This window comes from Aythya ferina (genome assembly GCF_964211825.1).
Source record: "Aythya ferina genome assembly, chromosome: 20".
Classification (NCBI taxonomy): Eukaryota; Metazoa; Chordata; class Aves; order Anseriformes; family Anatidae; genus Aythya; species Aythya ferina.
The window spans coordinates 10125551-10143953 of NC_140318.1; the positions used below are offsets into that span (position 1 = coordinate 10125551).

Sequence of the window (18403 nt, forward strand, 5' to 3'; positions counted from 1 at the left end):
GTAGAAATTGATTGGATCTGTTTCCTTTAAGCCATTCTGCTTCAAGGGTCTTATTTACTGATTTTTCTCCTTGTAACATTTGCAACAGCTGAATTTGGATGACACTATAGTTCCAAAGATGCCAGTAATCTTGTTTAAGAAGTTAGCAATTTTGTTTAAGAAGTCAATCTTTAAAATATCCAAAATACATAAGAACTATAACGATGGCTCAGTTCTCATTAGTTACCTACTTGATGTTTCAAACAAGCCCCTCTTTCCAGCAAACTGGGAATTGACTTTTTTTTGCTTTGCTTTTTAAAAACCATGTAACGGTTCTTTTTATAATTGTAACCTAAACACTCCTCCTGCTTAGCATAGGTCAATGCTGGCAAGCTTGTTTTTTATTATTAATAGTTCTAGTCAAGTTGGAACTTCTACAGAAGAAAAATGCTGACTTGTTGAGTTATTCACAGTTACCCAGCACCCTATGCACTTTGGCACATGCTTGAGTTAGCAACCTGTTTAGCAGCTGCAGTGGTTAGGATTTTAATTGCATTAAGGGGGGCTTCTAGGGAAGCTTGTGATCCAAGTCAGGACTGTTCTCCTCCCTCTCTGACTCCAGCCACCCTTTGCAGGAGAGTTTTTTTTTTTTTTTTTTTTTTTTTCCTCAACCCATTTTGATCAGAGCAATTCCTGGTCACAGGTGCTACTGTCAGTGTTCGCAGGAAGCAGGGGCAAGCAAATAGGTGGAGTGAGTTTCTTCATCTACATCTTGGCTTAACCTGCTGTAGAACTAGAAAATAATGTCTAAGAAAGGTTAATCTTTTTCTGCTTGTTTTAGCTCCCTTGGTTGTCCTAAGACAACAATACCCCGGGGTCAGCAGCAGTTTAAGGGTTCTGAGAGCCCCACGCTGGCTGCAGGAATGGATAGCCTTACCTGGTGGACAGCCAGCTCAGAAGATAACAGAGGCATGGCAGCAAAGGTTTCACCTGCCCACAGAAATATCTGCGGCACCCTGAAGGCTTGTGCTGTTTTCACTGAAGCCTGAGTCACTGCACCATTACCCCAAATAGCCAGACAAAAGCTAAAGCAAGTATCCCACAGGGCTGCCACCACATCAAGAAAGCAGAGCAGACAGCTCAGATCTTTCTCCTCTGTTCAGTCACTGTAAGGCGAATTACAGTTTTCCACCAGAGAAACATGGAGGCCTGGACACAAATGACAACCTAACCCAGCTTCTGCTTCAGCCACAGGAGTCTCTTTATTGGGAATACATCTTCATTTATGGGGAATTTGAAACTTAAAACGTGTTTGTTGCATTAATTCTGATTTATGGTTAGGACACCTGCACTTCACAGAATGCTTTAAGGGAACAGAACGGTGCCAACGGAGCCATTTGCTCTCTAAACAGTGAATTCAGCGTCTCAGTTAATTTCTTCCACACAGCTCTGCTCCTTGTTATGTGTACTGCCATAGGCTGGTGCTCAGCAAATAACAGAGGAGGGGGAAACAAAAGGAAAGGCAAATTGAAAGAGGATGAAAACCACAGGAACAAGGGGTAGCACTTCAGTCTCACATCCCTGTTTAGGGCGCGCTGCAGGAGGCTGCCTGCACACTTACCGTCGGTGTGGACCCTCATTGTTGAGGCAGTGATGTCAGTTGTAATGGTGAAGTAAGGAATCCACAAATCCTGCAACAGAGGAGGGCCTAATTTTACCAAATCTGTAACCTTGCACTTAAACTAAAACCTGTGCCTAATACAGAAGCCAGTGACAACCCCTGCATCTAGATAGGGCTGGAGACGCAAGTGGAGAAAAATCCATCAGCTTTGTGTTTAAGCTTATAAATTTGTTTCTTATGCAAATACCTCAGGCAGAACCAAGGCAGAAAAATAATTACTTTAATAGCAAAAAGCACTTGTTCCAGAAGTTCCAGAAGACTGTACATCATACAGAAGGTAACAGAAAGCTCATACTAGAAGTTTATCTTTTTTGATATCTGCTGTTCTTTAAAATGAAGTTTTTTTGGGTTTGGTTTGTTTGTTGTTGTTGTTTTTTTTCTTCCACCCTTGCTTCACTTACTGCAATACCAGAGCCCAAGACAAAATGAGGGAAGAACATGAGTTCTGACCCTCTTTGAGCAATGTTCTTCCACTGTAAATGACTTTTATGTTGTACTGTATGGTGATGAAGTCATTTCAGCAGGAGATACGGAGTAATGCTGCTGAGACCCAAAGCTGCCAAGAGGCAAAGATGACAACACAAAGCTTTGCAGCATTACTTACAGGAACATCCTGCAAGGCTGATTTTCAAGAATAACCCAAAAGCTGCTTGAGATACTGCAGCGTAAAATAGCAGTCAGGAATGTGATACATAACCTACCTAATAAGCAGGATAATACACAAAAAGAGAACAGACTTGTAAAGGACTTGGCTAGCTTGTTCAACAGAAGCTAGACAAAACCAAGCAGCCCTGTTCCTGGGTGGGGGAGTTCTCCTTTGCGTCTCAGTGCCTGTACTCACACCCCGCTAGCTGGAAAAAGGGAATGGGAGGCAGCTTCCCAACTGCACAGGAGCTTGTTGGAAAGAGGACATTTTGGAAAGTCTTTGTGGTGCCTAGTAAAAAGGCAGCCTGCAAAGGTAAAGGAGGACTTGTCTGAACAAACATTACTTATGCCAAGAGAACAACAGCTGATAGTTCTCCGTCAATCACACAAAGCTGGATCTAGACTGAAGAGGTAAACTTGCTTTCCCATCCATGCAGCCTCAGATGCTTCACACAGGGTAAGGCATCCGAACCTTCCCTGGCACAGCTTGGATTAGCCAAGCAAGGCTTTGGACTACAGCTGCCAGCACAAGCTGAGAAGTACTCCCCCTTTAGCACTTCTGGTGCAAACTTTTTGTGCTGTTCAACAGGAAATTGTGAACTGCCGAGGTGTCTTTTTTTTCCTTTTTCTTTTTTTTTCTTCTTCTCCTCCTCCTAGTGAGTTTAATCTCTTAAGCAGCTCTGTGAAGATGGTGGAATTGAGGAGAACTAACAGATGCTGCACAAGTATTACAATCCATCTGGTATAAATGCCACAGGAGGGGCGGACGAATAAAGTGTGACTACAGGAGTATTAGGGGTGCCTCTCTGCACTAAAGATATTCCGATGATCACAGATCTCAGTGCATCAACCACATTTTAAGCAAAAATACAGGAACAGGGGAAGAAGCCTAAGCTACGCTTCCTTGCATATTCATGCATGAAGGGAACCAAATCACAACCTATTATACACTCAAAGATGGCATTTCATACATAGTTTCACAGAATCACAGAATTGAAGGGGTTGGAAGGGACCTCGAAAGATCATCGGGTCCAACCCCCCTGCCAAAGCACGTTCCTTAGAGCAGGCTGCCCAGGTAGGCATCCAGATGGGCCTTGAATATCTCCAGGGAAGGAGACTCCACAACCCCCCTGGACAGCCTGTTCCAGTGCTCCGTCACCCTCACCATGAAGAAGTTCTTTCACATGTTGGTGCAGAACTTCCTGGGCTCCATTTTGTGGCCATCGCCCCTTGTCCTGTCCCCACAGAACACTGAAAAGAGGTTGGTCACATCCCTCTGTCTCCCACACCTCAGGTATTTATACATATTGATGAGATTCCCCTTCATTTTCTTTTCTCCAGGCTGAACAGACCCAGGTCTCTCAGCCTTTTTTCCTATGGATGATGCTCCAGGCCCCGTATCATCTCTGTGGCCCTCTGCTGGACTCTTTCCAGGAGATCCCTGTCTTTTTTTGTACTAGTGAGCCTGGAACTGGACACAGTACTCCAGGTGAGGCCTGACCAGGGCAGAGCAGAGGGGGAGGATCATTTGTTTTCAAGACAAAACGTTATTCAAGCCCCAAACAAGATTTACAAAAGCTTTCTTTTCAGATTTCTCACACCAGAAACTCCAGCTGAGATGGCCTGCAAGAGCAGTTTGTGTTTCTGGCATGAGGGATAAAATTCCTGGTGCTCTCCTGGGATATCACAGGATCGCAGCATGGCTGAGGCTAAAAGGCACCTCTGCGTCCCTCTGGTCCAACCCCTGCTCCAGCAGGGTGCCCAGGACCACATTCAGGTAGCTTTAGAAGATCTCCAAGGAGGAGACTCCACAACCTCTCTGAGCAACCTGTGCCAGTTCTGATACATACTCTGATCTGGCACCCCCAGCTCTTCCCAGAGGAAGCACTGCAGTGTCATCTGCTAAAAGCTGAAAAGCTAAGGCTCTGAATTGAGGCAAGAAAGCTTGTTGTTCTCCAGGTACAAACTGAAGCTTCTGTGTCTATACGGAAGGACAATTCTTGTTGTCTGGGTGGACATGATGCTTCTGTAACTGGCAGGCAAGGAGCAAATGGCATTTCTCTGCAGATGTCAGGAAATGCTCTTATCAGGAGTAAAGTCTGTCCTCCCTCCATTAGGATGGGTAGTTTCAGAGGAACAGTAACTGTATTTTTCAGGAAATATCTTCCAAGAGCCCTGCCCTGGTTTTCTGCGTGCTTTCCTTAAAGGACTCACGTAGGCTGATTTCTTCTCCTGGAGCGCCTTTGGCTGAAACCTGTAGCAGCAATCACGGGGGTTGCTGGTAACCAGGGCTACCCCACAAACAACACTGCTAGGATTCTGGAGACACCTACGTGACAAGAGCTGTTCGAGAGCAAGTTTTGGAGAAAATGGAAACCTCCCTTTCGATGACAGAAATAACAGTTCAACGTAAGCGATTACACTCCCTAGCTGCGATGCAGAAAAGGGATGAGGGCACACATGAGAAGTGCAGGAGTGACACCTCACAGCCAGGGCAAGTAAAAAGGATAATCTGTTCCAGTTCTTCTTAATTTTTAGCTTTTCTAACAGTTGTACAGTCCCCAACCTAGCCACACGGGCAGAAGTGCTCAGGTTCTGCTAAGTTCAACAGGAATATTGCCAGGATGGAGCAGGAGCTGCCAAGCATCCAAACAGCACCTGTGTTTGTAAGGCTGGAACCAACCCTTGCTATATCCATTTACTGGAAATCATTGCTACCCACCCTACTCCAAAAACACTACAACTGCTGAGAAAAAAAACAGAAATTTGAAGTTGGGATGTCCTGAAATAATGTTTTTAGAAAAGATTTCTTCAGGCTTAATGCTTTTGTCACTTTATAAGTTACTTTTTACACTTGGGCAGCTTTCAGTTTCCGTCTGTCTACTGACATGCCTGGCTAACCCATACTGACAGTATGAATTGCAATTAAGAGTAAATGCCTCCTTCCTTCCAGAGCCACACAACATTTCTCCTTATTTATCTGATGGAAGTCTTCCAGCTCAAAGACATCCTCAGGCACAGACTGAAGGGTTTTAGCCTGTGACACCCTGCACTCACACAGCTTATGCTGTTGTATGCCTCAGAACTGGATTTCTCATGGACAAAGTTTCCTTCCTGTGACCAGAAGGTCAGAATAGATCATACAATTACAGCTGCACTACATAAAAATCATAGTGTAGGAAAGAAGTCTGCTGCATCTTAAAGGCAAGTACAAGGTACTGCTGAAATCAACAGCAGCGATCATAAACCAGTAAGCCATGGGAAGAAAGGGCTACCCAAGGTCAGAGGAGACCTTCCTCCATTCTGTCACTTCTCAAAGCTTTCCTCGGCATTTTCCTGCAAGCTCACACTGCAGCATGCTGTGCCATTCCACGAGTCACACCAAGTTAACTGGGAGAAGCCAGGGTCTACTTGGGTAGTCTACCCGACTGCCCGGGTCTCAGTGCTTTGCACAAAGGCAGCTCCCCAACTACACCAAATCAAGGAGAAAGGAGCTGTGTTAGTCACTCAACAGTCGTGTTTTCTTATCAGGCACTGCTGAAACCAAATATAGAAGCTTGAATGTTTCAGGAAGGGATACACACAACTGAAGGAGTAAGTGTGGTTGGTGTTGTCCAGCTAACAAAACAAAAATAATTCCAGTCTCAGAAGGCCTTATCACTTTAAAACCTGCTTGTTCCCAGCACCATCCACAGAGGAAAATGCTATTTTAAACCCCATGTGATGATTAATCACTTACTTTCATCCTTGCATTTAAGTAGGGAATGTTTTGGATTATGCAGCAAGTTATCACTGTATTTTAAATATATTTATGAATCTTTTATCACAAGGATTCCAAACACAGGAATAATGTGGCTAAAACTGCAAATGATGTAAGGCTGCGAGACTACCCAAACCTTCTTTAAGCTTGGTGATCTAGAAAGACAACCACTGATATTTTACTTTATAAATTGCTATTGCTGGGGAACAGAGGACAGCGGCTATCAGATCAGGTATATCATACATCTAGCGATCACAGTCACCATATGCAAAACAGAAAACTTTGATGTTATTTCAGTTTTCAATAGGCTGTTCACAAACACTCAATCTTAAAAAAAATAAAAATAAAAAATTGGGACCCTCTTAAAGACCTCCTTTTGGTTGTGTCTCTTAGACCCAACTTGCATGAAAATGATATAACAATCTCAGCAATTTTACTTCACTGACACAATTCTAACTTCTGCTCTCAGACAATTGGATCCCTTAGTCAAACAGAGCAAAAGTAGCTAAACATAATCTACTCCACCTGTATTTTTCTAAATCCACCAAAATGAAAGAATATCCTCCCTCCCATATTCATGTAACATTACATTCAGTTTAAACATTTTCAAGCACCCCACAGCCCTATCATAATACTAGAATGGAAGAAAGGCAGAAAGAAATTTGTTACAACAGAACACAGTGAAGTCATCCACTGTACATAAAGTGGGTAAACAACCTACCTCTATCTGCTTATCTTTGAAGATGTTGTTGATGCTATTGTTAAAAGCCGCTCCAGAAAACATAGAGGTTATTGGATATGTCAAGTCCAGAATAGTCTTAAACACTGAATTCATAACCTAAAAAAAAAAAGTCAAAGGTAAATATATTTAAGACCCCATATTAATGTTGTTCACATGCATATCTGAGAGAGGTTGTGTTCCAGATCTCACAGCAAATGCTGGAAGCATTGCTATTGCCAGTACAAAAGTTGTCAATGGGACAGGAATACAGCTACAAGAACCACAAGCAGTGACTCCCTATGTGGTGTCATAAATCAAATAAAAAGCATCAAATTGCATAGCCAGTTTGAAGTAAGGCTATGTAGGACAGCACATTTATTTCTCTTTCCTTCTAGCCATAAACCCAAACTTTGTTCCAAAGCAGTATACATAGGCCCAGGTCTTAACAAACGCACATGGACGGCACAACTTAATTACTTATTTTTAATAATAGAACTAGGTTAGTAATCTCCCTCTTCATCACCTTTTTGAGTTGAAACCACAGCATGTTTAAAGTTTCCCATAATGTACCCGCAATTCACCTGCCTGGAAAGGAAATCATAACTCTGTAATGCAGGAATTGATGTAAACACTTGCACAACTCTTTTCATTTATGGATCACACAGTTTTTCTTACAGTCTTTAATCTACCTCTGTAAGCACTTTTAAAACATATAAGTGACTTTCTGGCATTGCAGCAAGTTTAATTAAGTCACGTTTTAAAGAGCTTTAAACACACTTTCTATGTATTAGTGTCAATTATTTTTCATCCCCCAAGTGAGTTGTTGTGCTCTTCACCTGCTGCTTGGTAGCCAGCACGGAGGCACCGCTCCTGGCACTCTGCGCCAGCCAGGTAAAACAGATCCCTTTGGGTTTCCTAAAGCATCACAGATACTATTATATTACACAGCAGTGGGCAGGCACTGTCAAACGTCTCTTTTCTAAACACACACATACTGTAATTAAGCTTTCATGGATTTTTTTTCCTCTCTGTTTCCGATGTTACATGTGTGCACTAACCTACAAGCTAAAATGATGAAAATACCTAAACTAAGTTGACAATTCAAGCAGCACTACAGCCTCTGTATTATTAGTCCTGTACCTATGCTATTGGTCTCAAAGCTTGATAAACCCTAATAAAATCAGGGGCCTGAATATGTTACACCATACACAGTTAAAATGCAATAGAAGACAAAGAAAACTTTTGCAAATTAATAAGGTTTCACTGGATGCAACATTTATATGAAATATTTTATCCCTCCACATTTCTCTAGAGTTTAACAAACAGCTTAACAGACCACATGGCATTGTGCACAGCTAGAGACCAACAGCATGAGACAGCCTCTAAACTGCAATCTATTAAAGGCTCTGTGATCAACAGCTGGCCTTTGCTTTACTCCAGCAATGATTTAAAAAAGGATTAGCCTACATTGTCATGTCCAGCTGCTTTTAGACATACATTATGCATCTGTCCAGAGAAAACATGGCCAAGAACAAAAGAGAAAGCAGCCTTAAAAACTAGTATATAAGCAAAAAATTCAGGAGAAGCTAAAAGCCTCAACACAAAGGCAGCTATGAATCCGTTACCTTCATTCAGATCCTCCTTTTAGGTTTTGATGGGGAGAGGACAGCGTGCCAGCCTAACTATGTACATGCTACCTACAGCTTCAGAGTTAAACAGAATTATTTTTGTACTTAAAACAGGGACTTAGTCTCTGACAGTACTTAAAGAAAATAATTCAGGGAAAGACGAATCTGCCAAAATTCCATTATTTGATACTGAAGAAAGGTCTCTAGAAACTCACCGCCATAACATCAGGCTATCCTTGCTGCAAATGATCTTTATAATGCTGAGCCTCTACATTTTCCCTGCAATTAATGCTTGCAGTCATCTTGTACACGAACAAAAGCCTTCTAATTAATGGTTATTTCCTAATATTCTCCTTTCTCATAACCGAAAGACGCCCTTATAGCAGACGCTGATGGCTAACTGTCTCCCTCAGCTTTCCAAGAATAGCTGCTACCACCTACCACTCCCAAGACAAATGAACTTACAGATTGCCTTTTGGAAAGGCTGCCAGAGCCTCTACAGTTCTGCTCCGCTCTGTACTTCTCTCCTGTCCAACAGGAAAAGGCCAACGCTGGCATCTCTGACACCGACCCAGCTTCAGCTCCCTACAGCACAGCGATGGGAAGCGCAGCCTTGGGGCATCGCTACCACCTCTTTGCAGAGCAGGCATTCTGCAGTTCTTCTGGAACTTCTCATGAACGTTCATTTCTACAGCTCTGCTTCAAACCAGCTTTTGTTCTAAAAAGAGTTTCAACCATAAAAGTACTTTTTAAAGCTACCCCATGGTATAAGGCAACTTCAGCAAGGGAGGGTCAAGGTAAAAGCCTACAAACAAATGAACAAGGGCTAATGTACATGATGGCAAAAAGAAAACTGAGCTGTAATCTCTGGTATCTTGTTCTTTGTTGCAGAACAGTTGCAAATCACTGCAAACCAGGATAATCCCAAGGCTTTTCAATGTCCCCAAGTATAAAAAAGCAGCAAGGGTATGGGAGAATTTGTTGCAAGGGCAAAAACTAAAAGCAGCAGAACAGATTAAATGATTAAATGATTTTTTTTTTTAAACTAGTAGAGCTGGAATCGAGAGTTTTGTTCAGTGCCTTTAGTGTTCAACTATAAGGTTTCAATGAAACAAGCAAAAGAACACAGAAAGAAAAATAAGTTAAAAGACAAAATAAATATGTAACTCACACCAACAGAGAGAGATTTATCCCAAAGACAGAAAATACAGCTAGTGGAAGTTCAGGTTTAGAGGTGACCTATTAAGAAATTTAAAAGATGAAGAAAAAAAATATTACTTGGAGCATTTAAGAAACCGTGGCCAGCTCAGAGTCCAGTAAAGGAAAGACAAAGAAAAAAATATATATGTTTTGAGATGTTCTGAATCAGTAACCGCTAACACGCCATCTGCATAATCGCCAGTTGACACTCCTGCTACAGGGCAGCAATGGGACGGTTTGGTGCCCTAACTGCATGTTTCCAAGCAACAGACATTTCTGGATTTTGCGTGCACCCTTTTATCTGAACTTCACAGACAATAATGCTTGATTTGGGGTTAATTTCAACACCTCAAATGTTATGATCAAAATGGTAGATATAAACTGTCATACCTATCACTACATGAAAATAGATTCATCATGTACCTCTTGCTACAACTTTTTTTTTTTTTTTAAAGATATAAAAAAGCAACCTATATTTTTGTCTTTTGTCAACAGCCTCAAATTCAGAACTGCATCTGTAAGACAACCAGAGGGAATCACCGAATATTAGGGATTGGAAGGGACCTTTAAAGATCATCCAGTCCGATCCCCCTGCTGGAGCAGGAACACCTAAATCAGGTCACACAGGATCACATCTGGGTGCATTTTGAGTATCTCCAGAGAAGGAGACTCCACAACCCCCCTGGGCAGCCTGTTCCAGCGCTCCGTCACCCTCACCGTAAAAAAGTTTCATCTCATTTACGCAGAACCTTCTATGTTCCAGCTGCCTCCCACTGCCCCTTGTCCTCTCATTAGGTGTCACTGGGAACACTTTGGTTAGCTTACAAAGGAAAAAGCGATCTGATTTAGTTTTTACAGCCACAGAACTCTACAGAACAAAACCTTCTAAAGCAGCTGATAAAGTTTTTAAAAGGCCATTTCAGAGCAGCGCACCGCTGTGCAGCACCATGCAGGCCCACGCTGAACACCAGCAGCCTGGAGGACACCCAAAGCAAGCTCTCTGCTGTAGCTTACCAACCCCATTTGGAAGACAAAGTGCACTCATTCATTTAAGTGAAATATGTAACTAACTTCTTATTTCTTCAGGATGCACAGTGCTCTTTAAAGCTGCTTTAGCTTGTACTACATTTAGTTGTGCCTGAACCTGTGCTAAGCCACAATAACCACAACTCTGTTCACCTGGGGAACTGGGACCAGTTTATTTTTCTGATCTCCTCTGGTCAGGAGTTATTTTTCCCCTAATATCTTGCCTGCTCCTCATGCCAATTGAGTATGGCAACGTTTGCCCACTCATCTCAAAGTTTGTGTTTGTTTGCACGGATCTTTCCTTGTAGCTGTTGTTGTATATAGGAGGATCTGGCATATGAACAAAATAAAACAGTGTAGGATGCAATGTAATTTAGAAAACACTGCACCTACTTATTATGCTCTCCCTATGACTTTCACAAGAGTCCCGCATGCAGTTCCCATCACGTGGGCATTGTGCCTGTCCCTACTTAGCCACGGAGGGTGGTTGCACGCCATCACCCAGGCTCCTCCAAAGCCATTTGTCACTCCTACAGCATCCCCAAGGCATCCTCAGCCTACACCGAGTCCTACAAGGGTTATGGACTTGGACATTACTCCAGGATAGCAGAGAACAGTTTTCTTCTTTGAAGCAGCAGATGCAACAGTTCAGGAGGAGTATCAGGATCCAGACTGATACAGCTTGATCTGACCCAAAGCGGGGCTTACCCTTGCAACAGGCAGCTCACAGCACTGGTCTGGCCAAAAACTAGTATGGCATAAGGAGAATAAAGCCACAAGTTCTTGGCCAAGGCAGTTCATAGCATCTCCCAGAGCTGAAGAACTAGAGCAGCATTAGAGAGGCAGAACCTTGTGTCTGCAAGCTCAGAAACCCCAGCTTGGACCCAGCTGAGCTGCCATGCAACCACACTCAGATCAGAGACAGCAAATGGCTGCAGCAGCCTACCCAGCAATTCTTAATGCAGCTCTTGTTATTGGAAGCTTTAAATTACAGATTCCTATAGTCACATTCCCTCCAAAACCAGAATATTTCTTCGTCAAATATTTATACTTTGAAATATTCATTCTCCAATTAAAAACAACTATCTGAAAACATGAAAGGTTTTTTTTTTTTTTTTTTTGATTAATTTTTGTTCTGCTGGTTAAACACAGGTACAGAAGAAATAAAGAGGCACTATATAGCAACTAAACTGACTGATGATTTTCGTACACCTCTGTATTTTAACCAAAAAAAAAAAAAAAGTCATTTATTTCTTTGCTGCTTCATTAGATCCGAAAAACACATCCCATTAGAAATTTCCCTTCTCTCAGCCCCAAGAGTACTACTAGAGAGATGCCAATTTCTAAAAATACCAAGAAGAGAAATGACTGCAGGACAAAAAACAGCATTTACTTTGACTGCTCCAAAGAAGAAAAAAAAAAAAAGAGAAAAAAAAAAGGAAAAATCAGTGTTACCTAATCCATCACAACAGAGATATTTCAAAACCCCCGTAGGCTAAAAAAGCTGGGCTACGAGGTTTTGCACAAAGAGCACTCAGCAATAACCTTCACCAGCAAAAGCTCACAGGCTTTAGAGCAGCACATTCAGCATCTTCTGTAGCATGGAGCACTGCTGGAGCCTTTTTGCATAATGTTGGCTTAACAAAAGCATCCTCCAAGCTCCTCTGTCTCTCTTGCACAGCCGCCACCTCCTGCAGCAGCCCTTGCTGCCAGGGATGCTGCTCTAGAGGAGCAGTCCTGTAACGTCAGGACACCAGGAATTTGGGGTTGATTTGCTCGGCTCATCAGTTAGAGAAACAGCCTTGCTCATACCTGGCCCTTTGGATGGATTTTCTATAAGTTGCAAGCAAATCTGCCCTGTTTTTACAGAGCTAGTGCCTAGTGAAAGGAGCCCCTCTCCTTGCTCAGCCTGCAGCTGCTGCAACACGACAGAAAATAACTCAGAATAGCCACTGTTAAAAAAGATTTAAAATCTACTTTGTATGAACTGTTTTGTACATCGGCAGTGATCTGAACTCAGAGAGAGGGTTTGCATTGCTTTGTTCAATTCAAAATGCAAACACTTTGCTGGGCTGGGCTTCAGAGTGTGCTGTTAACAGGGAAAAGGGCTTCAAACAGAGCAGTCTTTTCTGTTTTCGTCCTCAGACCCTTGAACAATTTCTGGTTCGAATGTGGACTTGGCAAGCTTGTCAGAACAATCATAAAAACGTCAAGTAAATCCATTCTTCATTAATAACAAGAAATGTTTGCTCTAACAGCGGTAATTAACCTCTCCTCCAGCTGCTTATTTGCAGATTTCAAGGGACAAATACCTGAACAGCCTGAGCAGACAAGGCTGGGCGCAAGCCTGCCCTTTCCTTTGTGAAACCTTCTTTAAGCTTTGCGATTTGTGTTCAAAAGTTAATCAATAGATTAAATTTCTTACTTTCACCTTTAACTATTTCTGGTAAAAGCAACTGTGATTCCAGAGGAGGCTGGTGAGTTGAAGAGCTGCAATAATGGAGACAGCAAAAACGGCTTCAATAGCAGCCCTTCTCTGAGAAGCCCAGAAAACAGCATTTCTAACTGTATGTCACCACATCTTCAGAACAGACCTCACACGTTAAACAAGAGGAGATAATCCTCTGGACAAATGCACAGAGGAAAATTCCATCGCTCCAATCTAACCATTAAATACAAGTGCAACTGATAGACGGCAGTGAGCCACAGACTGCTGGAGGCTAGGAAAATTCTTGCAGAGAGGTCTTGCCACAATGCTTGCCCTCCTCAGATGCTCTCCTGTAAGCATTTGACCAATGAGAGAAATAGAGAGTGAAAGGTTAAATGCATCTCAGATACATTTCAGTAAAGTTATTTTTATATCCTTAATCTCAAGCCTCCTACACCTTTCTGATTTCAGTGAACTGCTCTGTATCATAAACAGTTTATATTTCAGGTGCTTCTCAACCCAGCCAGGCACAGGCAGTTCTTAAATAAAAAGCATGAAATCTACATTCTCCTAGTGACAGAGAGGTGAAACAGCCTGGCTCCCACAGCTATCTTCTCATCATGACAGCACAAGCATGCATGGGCCTCAGTATGCGTTTTAATGCCACGGACTGTCTAGCTTGCAGGGTAGAGGGTGTCTGACAACCACAGAGCAGATTTCACCTTGATGCCACGGCAGGTTAGAAGACACCTGGGAAAGATAAGCAGTGTGTATGTACTAACTATGGCCTCTTTCTTATTTCCCCCTAAAACTCAAGATCTAAGCAGACCCAGAGCTCAATCCAGTTTAGAAAAATCCCCACATTGTTTGCCTTTCAATAAGGAAGCCAACATGACAATGTGGTTTTCACAACAAAGCATGATTTTCAGATAAACAATACAAAATTGGAATCATACTATTACTAGCAAACTTCAAAAATGATGCTGATGTTCACCATTAGTCCATTTAACCAGTGGAACCTGCTGCTAGTACAATTTTCCCCCAACATCCTACACATTCATACAGAGACGTCAGTATTTCAAACAACCTTCCAAACCTTGATTTAACTATGAGTATATGGTTTTGTAACTATTAGATATTAAAGTTAAAAATTTATCCAGCAGCAGAGTACCAGCACTTTGGAACTCCCAGGCTACAACGTGAATTACACATTTTGCATTTAGTTTAGAGAAGGATTACCTCTGTCAATCAGTTCCACTGAAAAATGACAGCATGTGAGAACGAAAGAGAGAAAGTTACACAAAAGAGAAACATTTGTTGAGAGTTGGAAAGGAAACAGATTCCAGCACGTAAAAAAATAAGATAAACACAGGCTAACACACTTAAACAATATCATTCTGCATTCATACTGGGACTAGGAGTTTGTACAGAGCAAAATTTTGCACTCCTCAGGAGCTCACATCCCTGCAGCCTGCCAGCACCATAGCAAGCAGCTTTCAAAATTCACTCCTTCTCTGCCAGGCAGGGGCCCTTTTTTCATGCAGATACAAAAGTGCAGATGGCTGCACTTTCCTTGGATGGCTGCTTGTGCATTGCTGCCTACTAAGGCTCGTGTTTAAGCTCTTGCACTCTACCTGAGAGGAGAAATATAAGATTTCAAATTCTTACCATTGCCCACTGCCTAGCTTTGATCCGCATCTGATTGTAGCTGCGTTCTTCGGCATACAAGGCACTCATAAAAGCACCAATAGATGTTCCTCCAATCATATCTACAGGGATGCCAGCTTCAATCAGCGCTCTGATAACTCCCACTTGGGAGCATCCCCTGTGACAAGAAGAGAAGAAAAATGACATTATCAGACAAACAGCCATTGAAAAGGCATAAACACATGAATGCTGCCTTCTAAAGGAACCTGAATGTGCATTAGCTGAACTGCCAATCTATTGCTAAACAAGATTCAATGCCAGAAAAAGCAGTCATGAATGTAGAAATTTTCAAAAAAAGTCTCCCTGATGATCGTAGGAAACGCAGATCGCCCAGTCTGACTTCAGTGTGAAAGACAGCAATACAAGAACAGCCAAGAACGAAACCAGTGGACGTGCAAGGGTCAACATGGCTTTAAGATAGCAACGCAAAAATCTACCAGAGCTGTTCTCGAGCAGTCAAGGATGGCTGGATTTCAGAGACCTTTCAGTAAGATTCTTTTCCAGTGATTCTTCAAGAAACAGCCAGCCTGGGATCATGGGATGGGGCACTGCACAGATTAATTATTAACTTGAAGATGGAAAACAGAGCAAGAGAAGACAAGCAGTCATCAGAAAGTAGGAATTTTGTTCAGCACACAGACCCAGAAAGGGGTAAATGAAGAGGCAACATTTGAGGATAATATTAATTCCTTCAGGACAGTAAAACTAAAAAAAACTTTCTGAACTTCAAGAGGTGCAGAAGGATCTTAGAGCAATGATGGAGCTGAGTGATAAAACATGTGAACCTCAGGGCTGACGGGACAAGAAAAAAACACAAAAGTAGCAATGCCTATACAGCAACGAGCTCCTAACTAGCTGTGTTCACACTGAATTTGGAACTGCTCTGAATGTTCACTGAAAAATATTAACTCAGTTTTCAGGGGAAAGTCAAAAAACAAACAAAAGAAACCAGAGTAAAACAGAAAACCTAAGGACATAAATCCAGAATACAGCAGCATTCTGAAAAAGGCAAACAAACTCCAACGTCTCGCTAAGAGAACACTGCAGAACTAGAAAGTGCCCAGGGTATGGAAAGGACTGCACATGAGAAGAAGCCAGGCTCGAATCTTGAGTGGGGAAGATTGCGACCGCCAGGAGACACCGGGCCACCAGGAAGTCTGATGAAAAAAAATGAATCTAGATGCAGGCAGACATACGTACCACAAAGCGGGGAACCCACTGTAAGTGCATACCAAAAAGGTCAAATCACAAATGGATTTAAGTTTGGCTGGGAAAGCAGAGACCCTGGGCTGTCAGGGGCTACTAAGCATGAAGATCTAGGTGCAACCTCACGTTCAGGAAGCAATGAAGCTGCTAACTGCTGCCTACGCTCAGTTCTCAAGCGCGCCCTGTGACCCACCATCAGACAGAAGAGTGCAGAGGTGGAACATTTGATCTGAACTGGCACGGTGGGCCTTATAAGCGATGACACCCTAATGGGAGAGGAACCCCTGTCCCCTTGATAAAGCCAGTACAGAAGCAGAGAAATTAGCAGTGGAGGCTGATCTACCCCTTATCAGTGTGGAGTTACAGCCTCCACTTTCAAATGCCTTGTTCGATTAATATCAGGCATGTCGACTTAGTTCATCCCACCCAGATGGATGTTTCTGCAGTTTAAGCCATACAGCTGTAATAACTTCCTTTCCCCATTTTCATCCCATTTTTCCGCTCCCCCGTGGTTTGCTCTATTTCCATCCTTTTTCCCCTTGCTGTTTACATCCTATAAATACTTGTTAACAGCTGCCAAGTCCACTGTAGGTGTCATTTGGCCAAGCTATGCCGAATGCATTCTTTCCATCCAAATAAATCCCCTCCAGCTGCTGAAAAGCTTTGAGACAGGTTCTCAATTATCCTGGTGTAAATGACTTCAGTGACAGATCTGCACTGGTGTAATCCAAGAGCAAAAAGTGGCTCATTTAGTTTTTGTCTCTGAATTCTCCTTCCACCACTTTCCTATCGCTTCATCCCATAAGAACTGTATTTTTTCCATCTGTGCCAGAGAAGCCAGATAGGTTTGTAGATTGCAGCTATTTTTGCAATCTGCTTCTCGTGCCTGGTACTTACTGCTGCCTTGTCCCTGTGTTATAACTAGCTGATACTGATACTTCACTAAGGAACAGACCTTACGCTATTGGACCTGCTTTCCAGAGAATGCCTACATCATGTGGATCATTACAACATCAAGTAATTAATGTTAATTACTATAAAGTATTTCCTTCTTGGAGGGCAATTCTAAACTGGCCAGGACTAGCTTCAGACTGGATTCTCTCCCTTTAATCTTTTCCACAATGGGATTTCTTCATTCACGCATTTGTGCATCCATAAAGTAGGAGGGGTTTGATGTGATCACTCTGGATTTGTTTTACTTCACTGTATGATGTCCTTGAATGAATAACAAAATCTTATTGCTTCTATTGGCAAACCATCACCTCTGTGCCGTGGCAATATGTGATTCTCCCAGCTTAACACGTAACAGTTACGTATCTCCAAAAGACACACTGATTCCAAGGCACTGACCTGTAAGATGGGAATGAAAGTACTTTTGCTCTGAAACGGATCTCCTGTCGACTGCCAGACTAAATCATGCTTCATTTACACAAGACTACAAAGTCAATTCCTCCAATTCCAGCATCCTCAATAGCTTCATGACCAAATGTATTTGTGCAAACCAAAATCCCCTGGAAAGGCAAGGATGCCCAAACCCCCTCCATTTCTCCACCTGCCAACGGCCTCCTGAAAGGCGACTTCCTAAACGTTCTTACCCCTCTTAACACCTTTAGGCCCCCACTACCCCACAGCAACAATGCTACACAAAACTTTTCAACAACTTGTCGCCGTTGGTTCGTTCTTGGCCACTTCTTCACAGCTCACAGCATGTGCAAACACGGGCGTGCTGCCAAGGGAAGCTGTGTGCCGGGGCCGGCGCTTTGCCAGGCAGCGCGCATCCCGCTGACAGCTCGCCGGTGCCTCACGCACAGCCCGCGTGGGCAGCCCTCATACTACAGCTGGAGAGAAAAGAAAAAGAAATTCAAGAAGCCAGGGGGTAGGTCCCCACTAACAGTCTGGGCGCTTGGGCAGAAAAAACAGGAATCGTGTGCTTCTTGAAACACCAGGAACAATTTCACATGGGATCTGCCCTAGTTTAGGGCAATGTGATAATACAAGTGTTTGGCATGCACAGGACAAAGAAGATTGCTTGTGGCAGTACTGCACGTGTGCAGCAATGCCAGAGCACTCATGTGGATCAGAGGGACTGGGAAATCTGCTACCGGAGCTGAGCATCACTTACTCCAAATGTAAGGAGGAACAGCACAGTCCATCTAGAAAGAGTAAAGGACCGTCCCAGGTAGGGGATGCACGTTATGCTGCTGGAGCTGCATATGCAGCTGTCCTTTGCCTGAAGCTGCCTGCCAGTGCAGCTCGATGGAGCATTTCCCCTGCCAGGATTAATGCCTGTCCCCAAGTCCTTGGTGCCAAGGACTCCTGGCACCAAGGACAAGCAACATGGATGACTACTTCCAAATAATTTATACCAGAACCCAAAGATCTGCCCAGTGCTCTGGAGAAGTACAGAGTCTATATACTAACA

The 18403-nt window shown here is 42.9% G+C and overlaps 1 protein-coding gene across 3 annotated transcripts in view; it reads right to left on the reverse strand.

Annotated features, from left to right (window-relative positions):
- PNPLA7 (patatin like domain 7, lysophospholipase) overlaps positions 1–18403 on the reverse strand; it is a 127210-nt gene that overhangs the window by 21162 nt on the left and 87645 nt on the right. For all 3 annotated transcript variants that reach the window (XM_084494425.1, XM_084494427.1, XM_084494426.1), the window contains 3 exons: positions 14737–14893; positions 6787–6903; positions 1601–1670 (listed from right to left, as the gene is read on the reverse strand). In XM_084494425.1, the coding sequence (XP_084350551.1) occupies positions 1601–1670; positions 6787–6903; positions 14737–14893 (344 nt within the window). The remainder of the gene's footprint in view (positions 1–1600; positions 1671–6786; positions 6904–14736; positions 14894–18403) is intronic.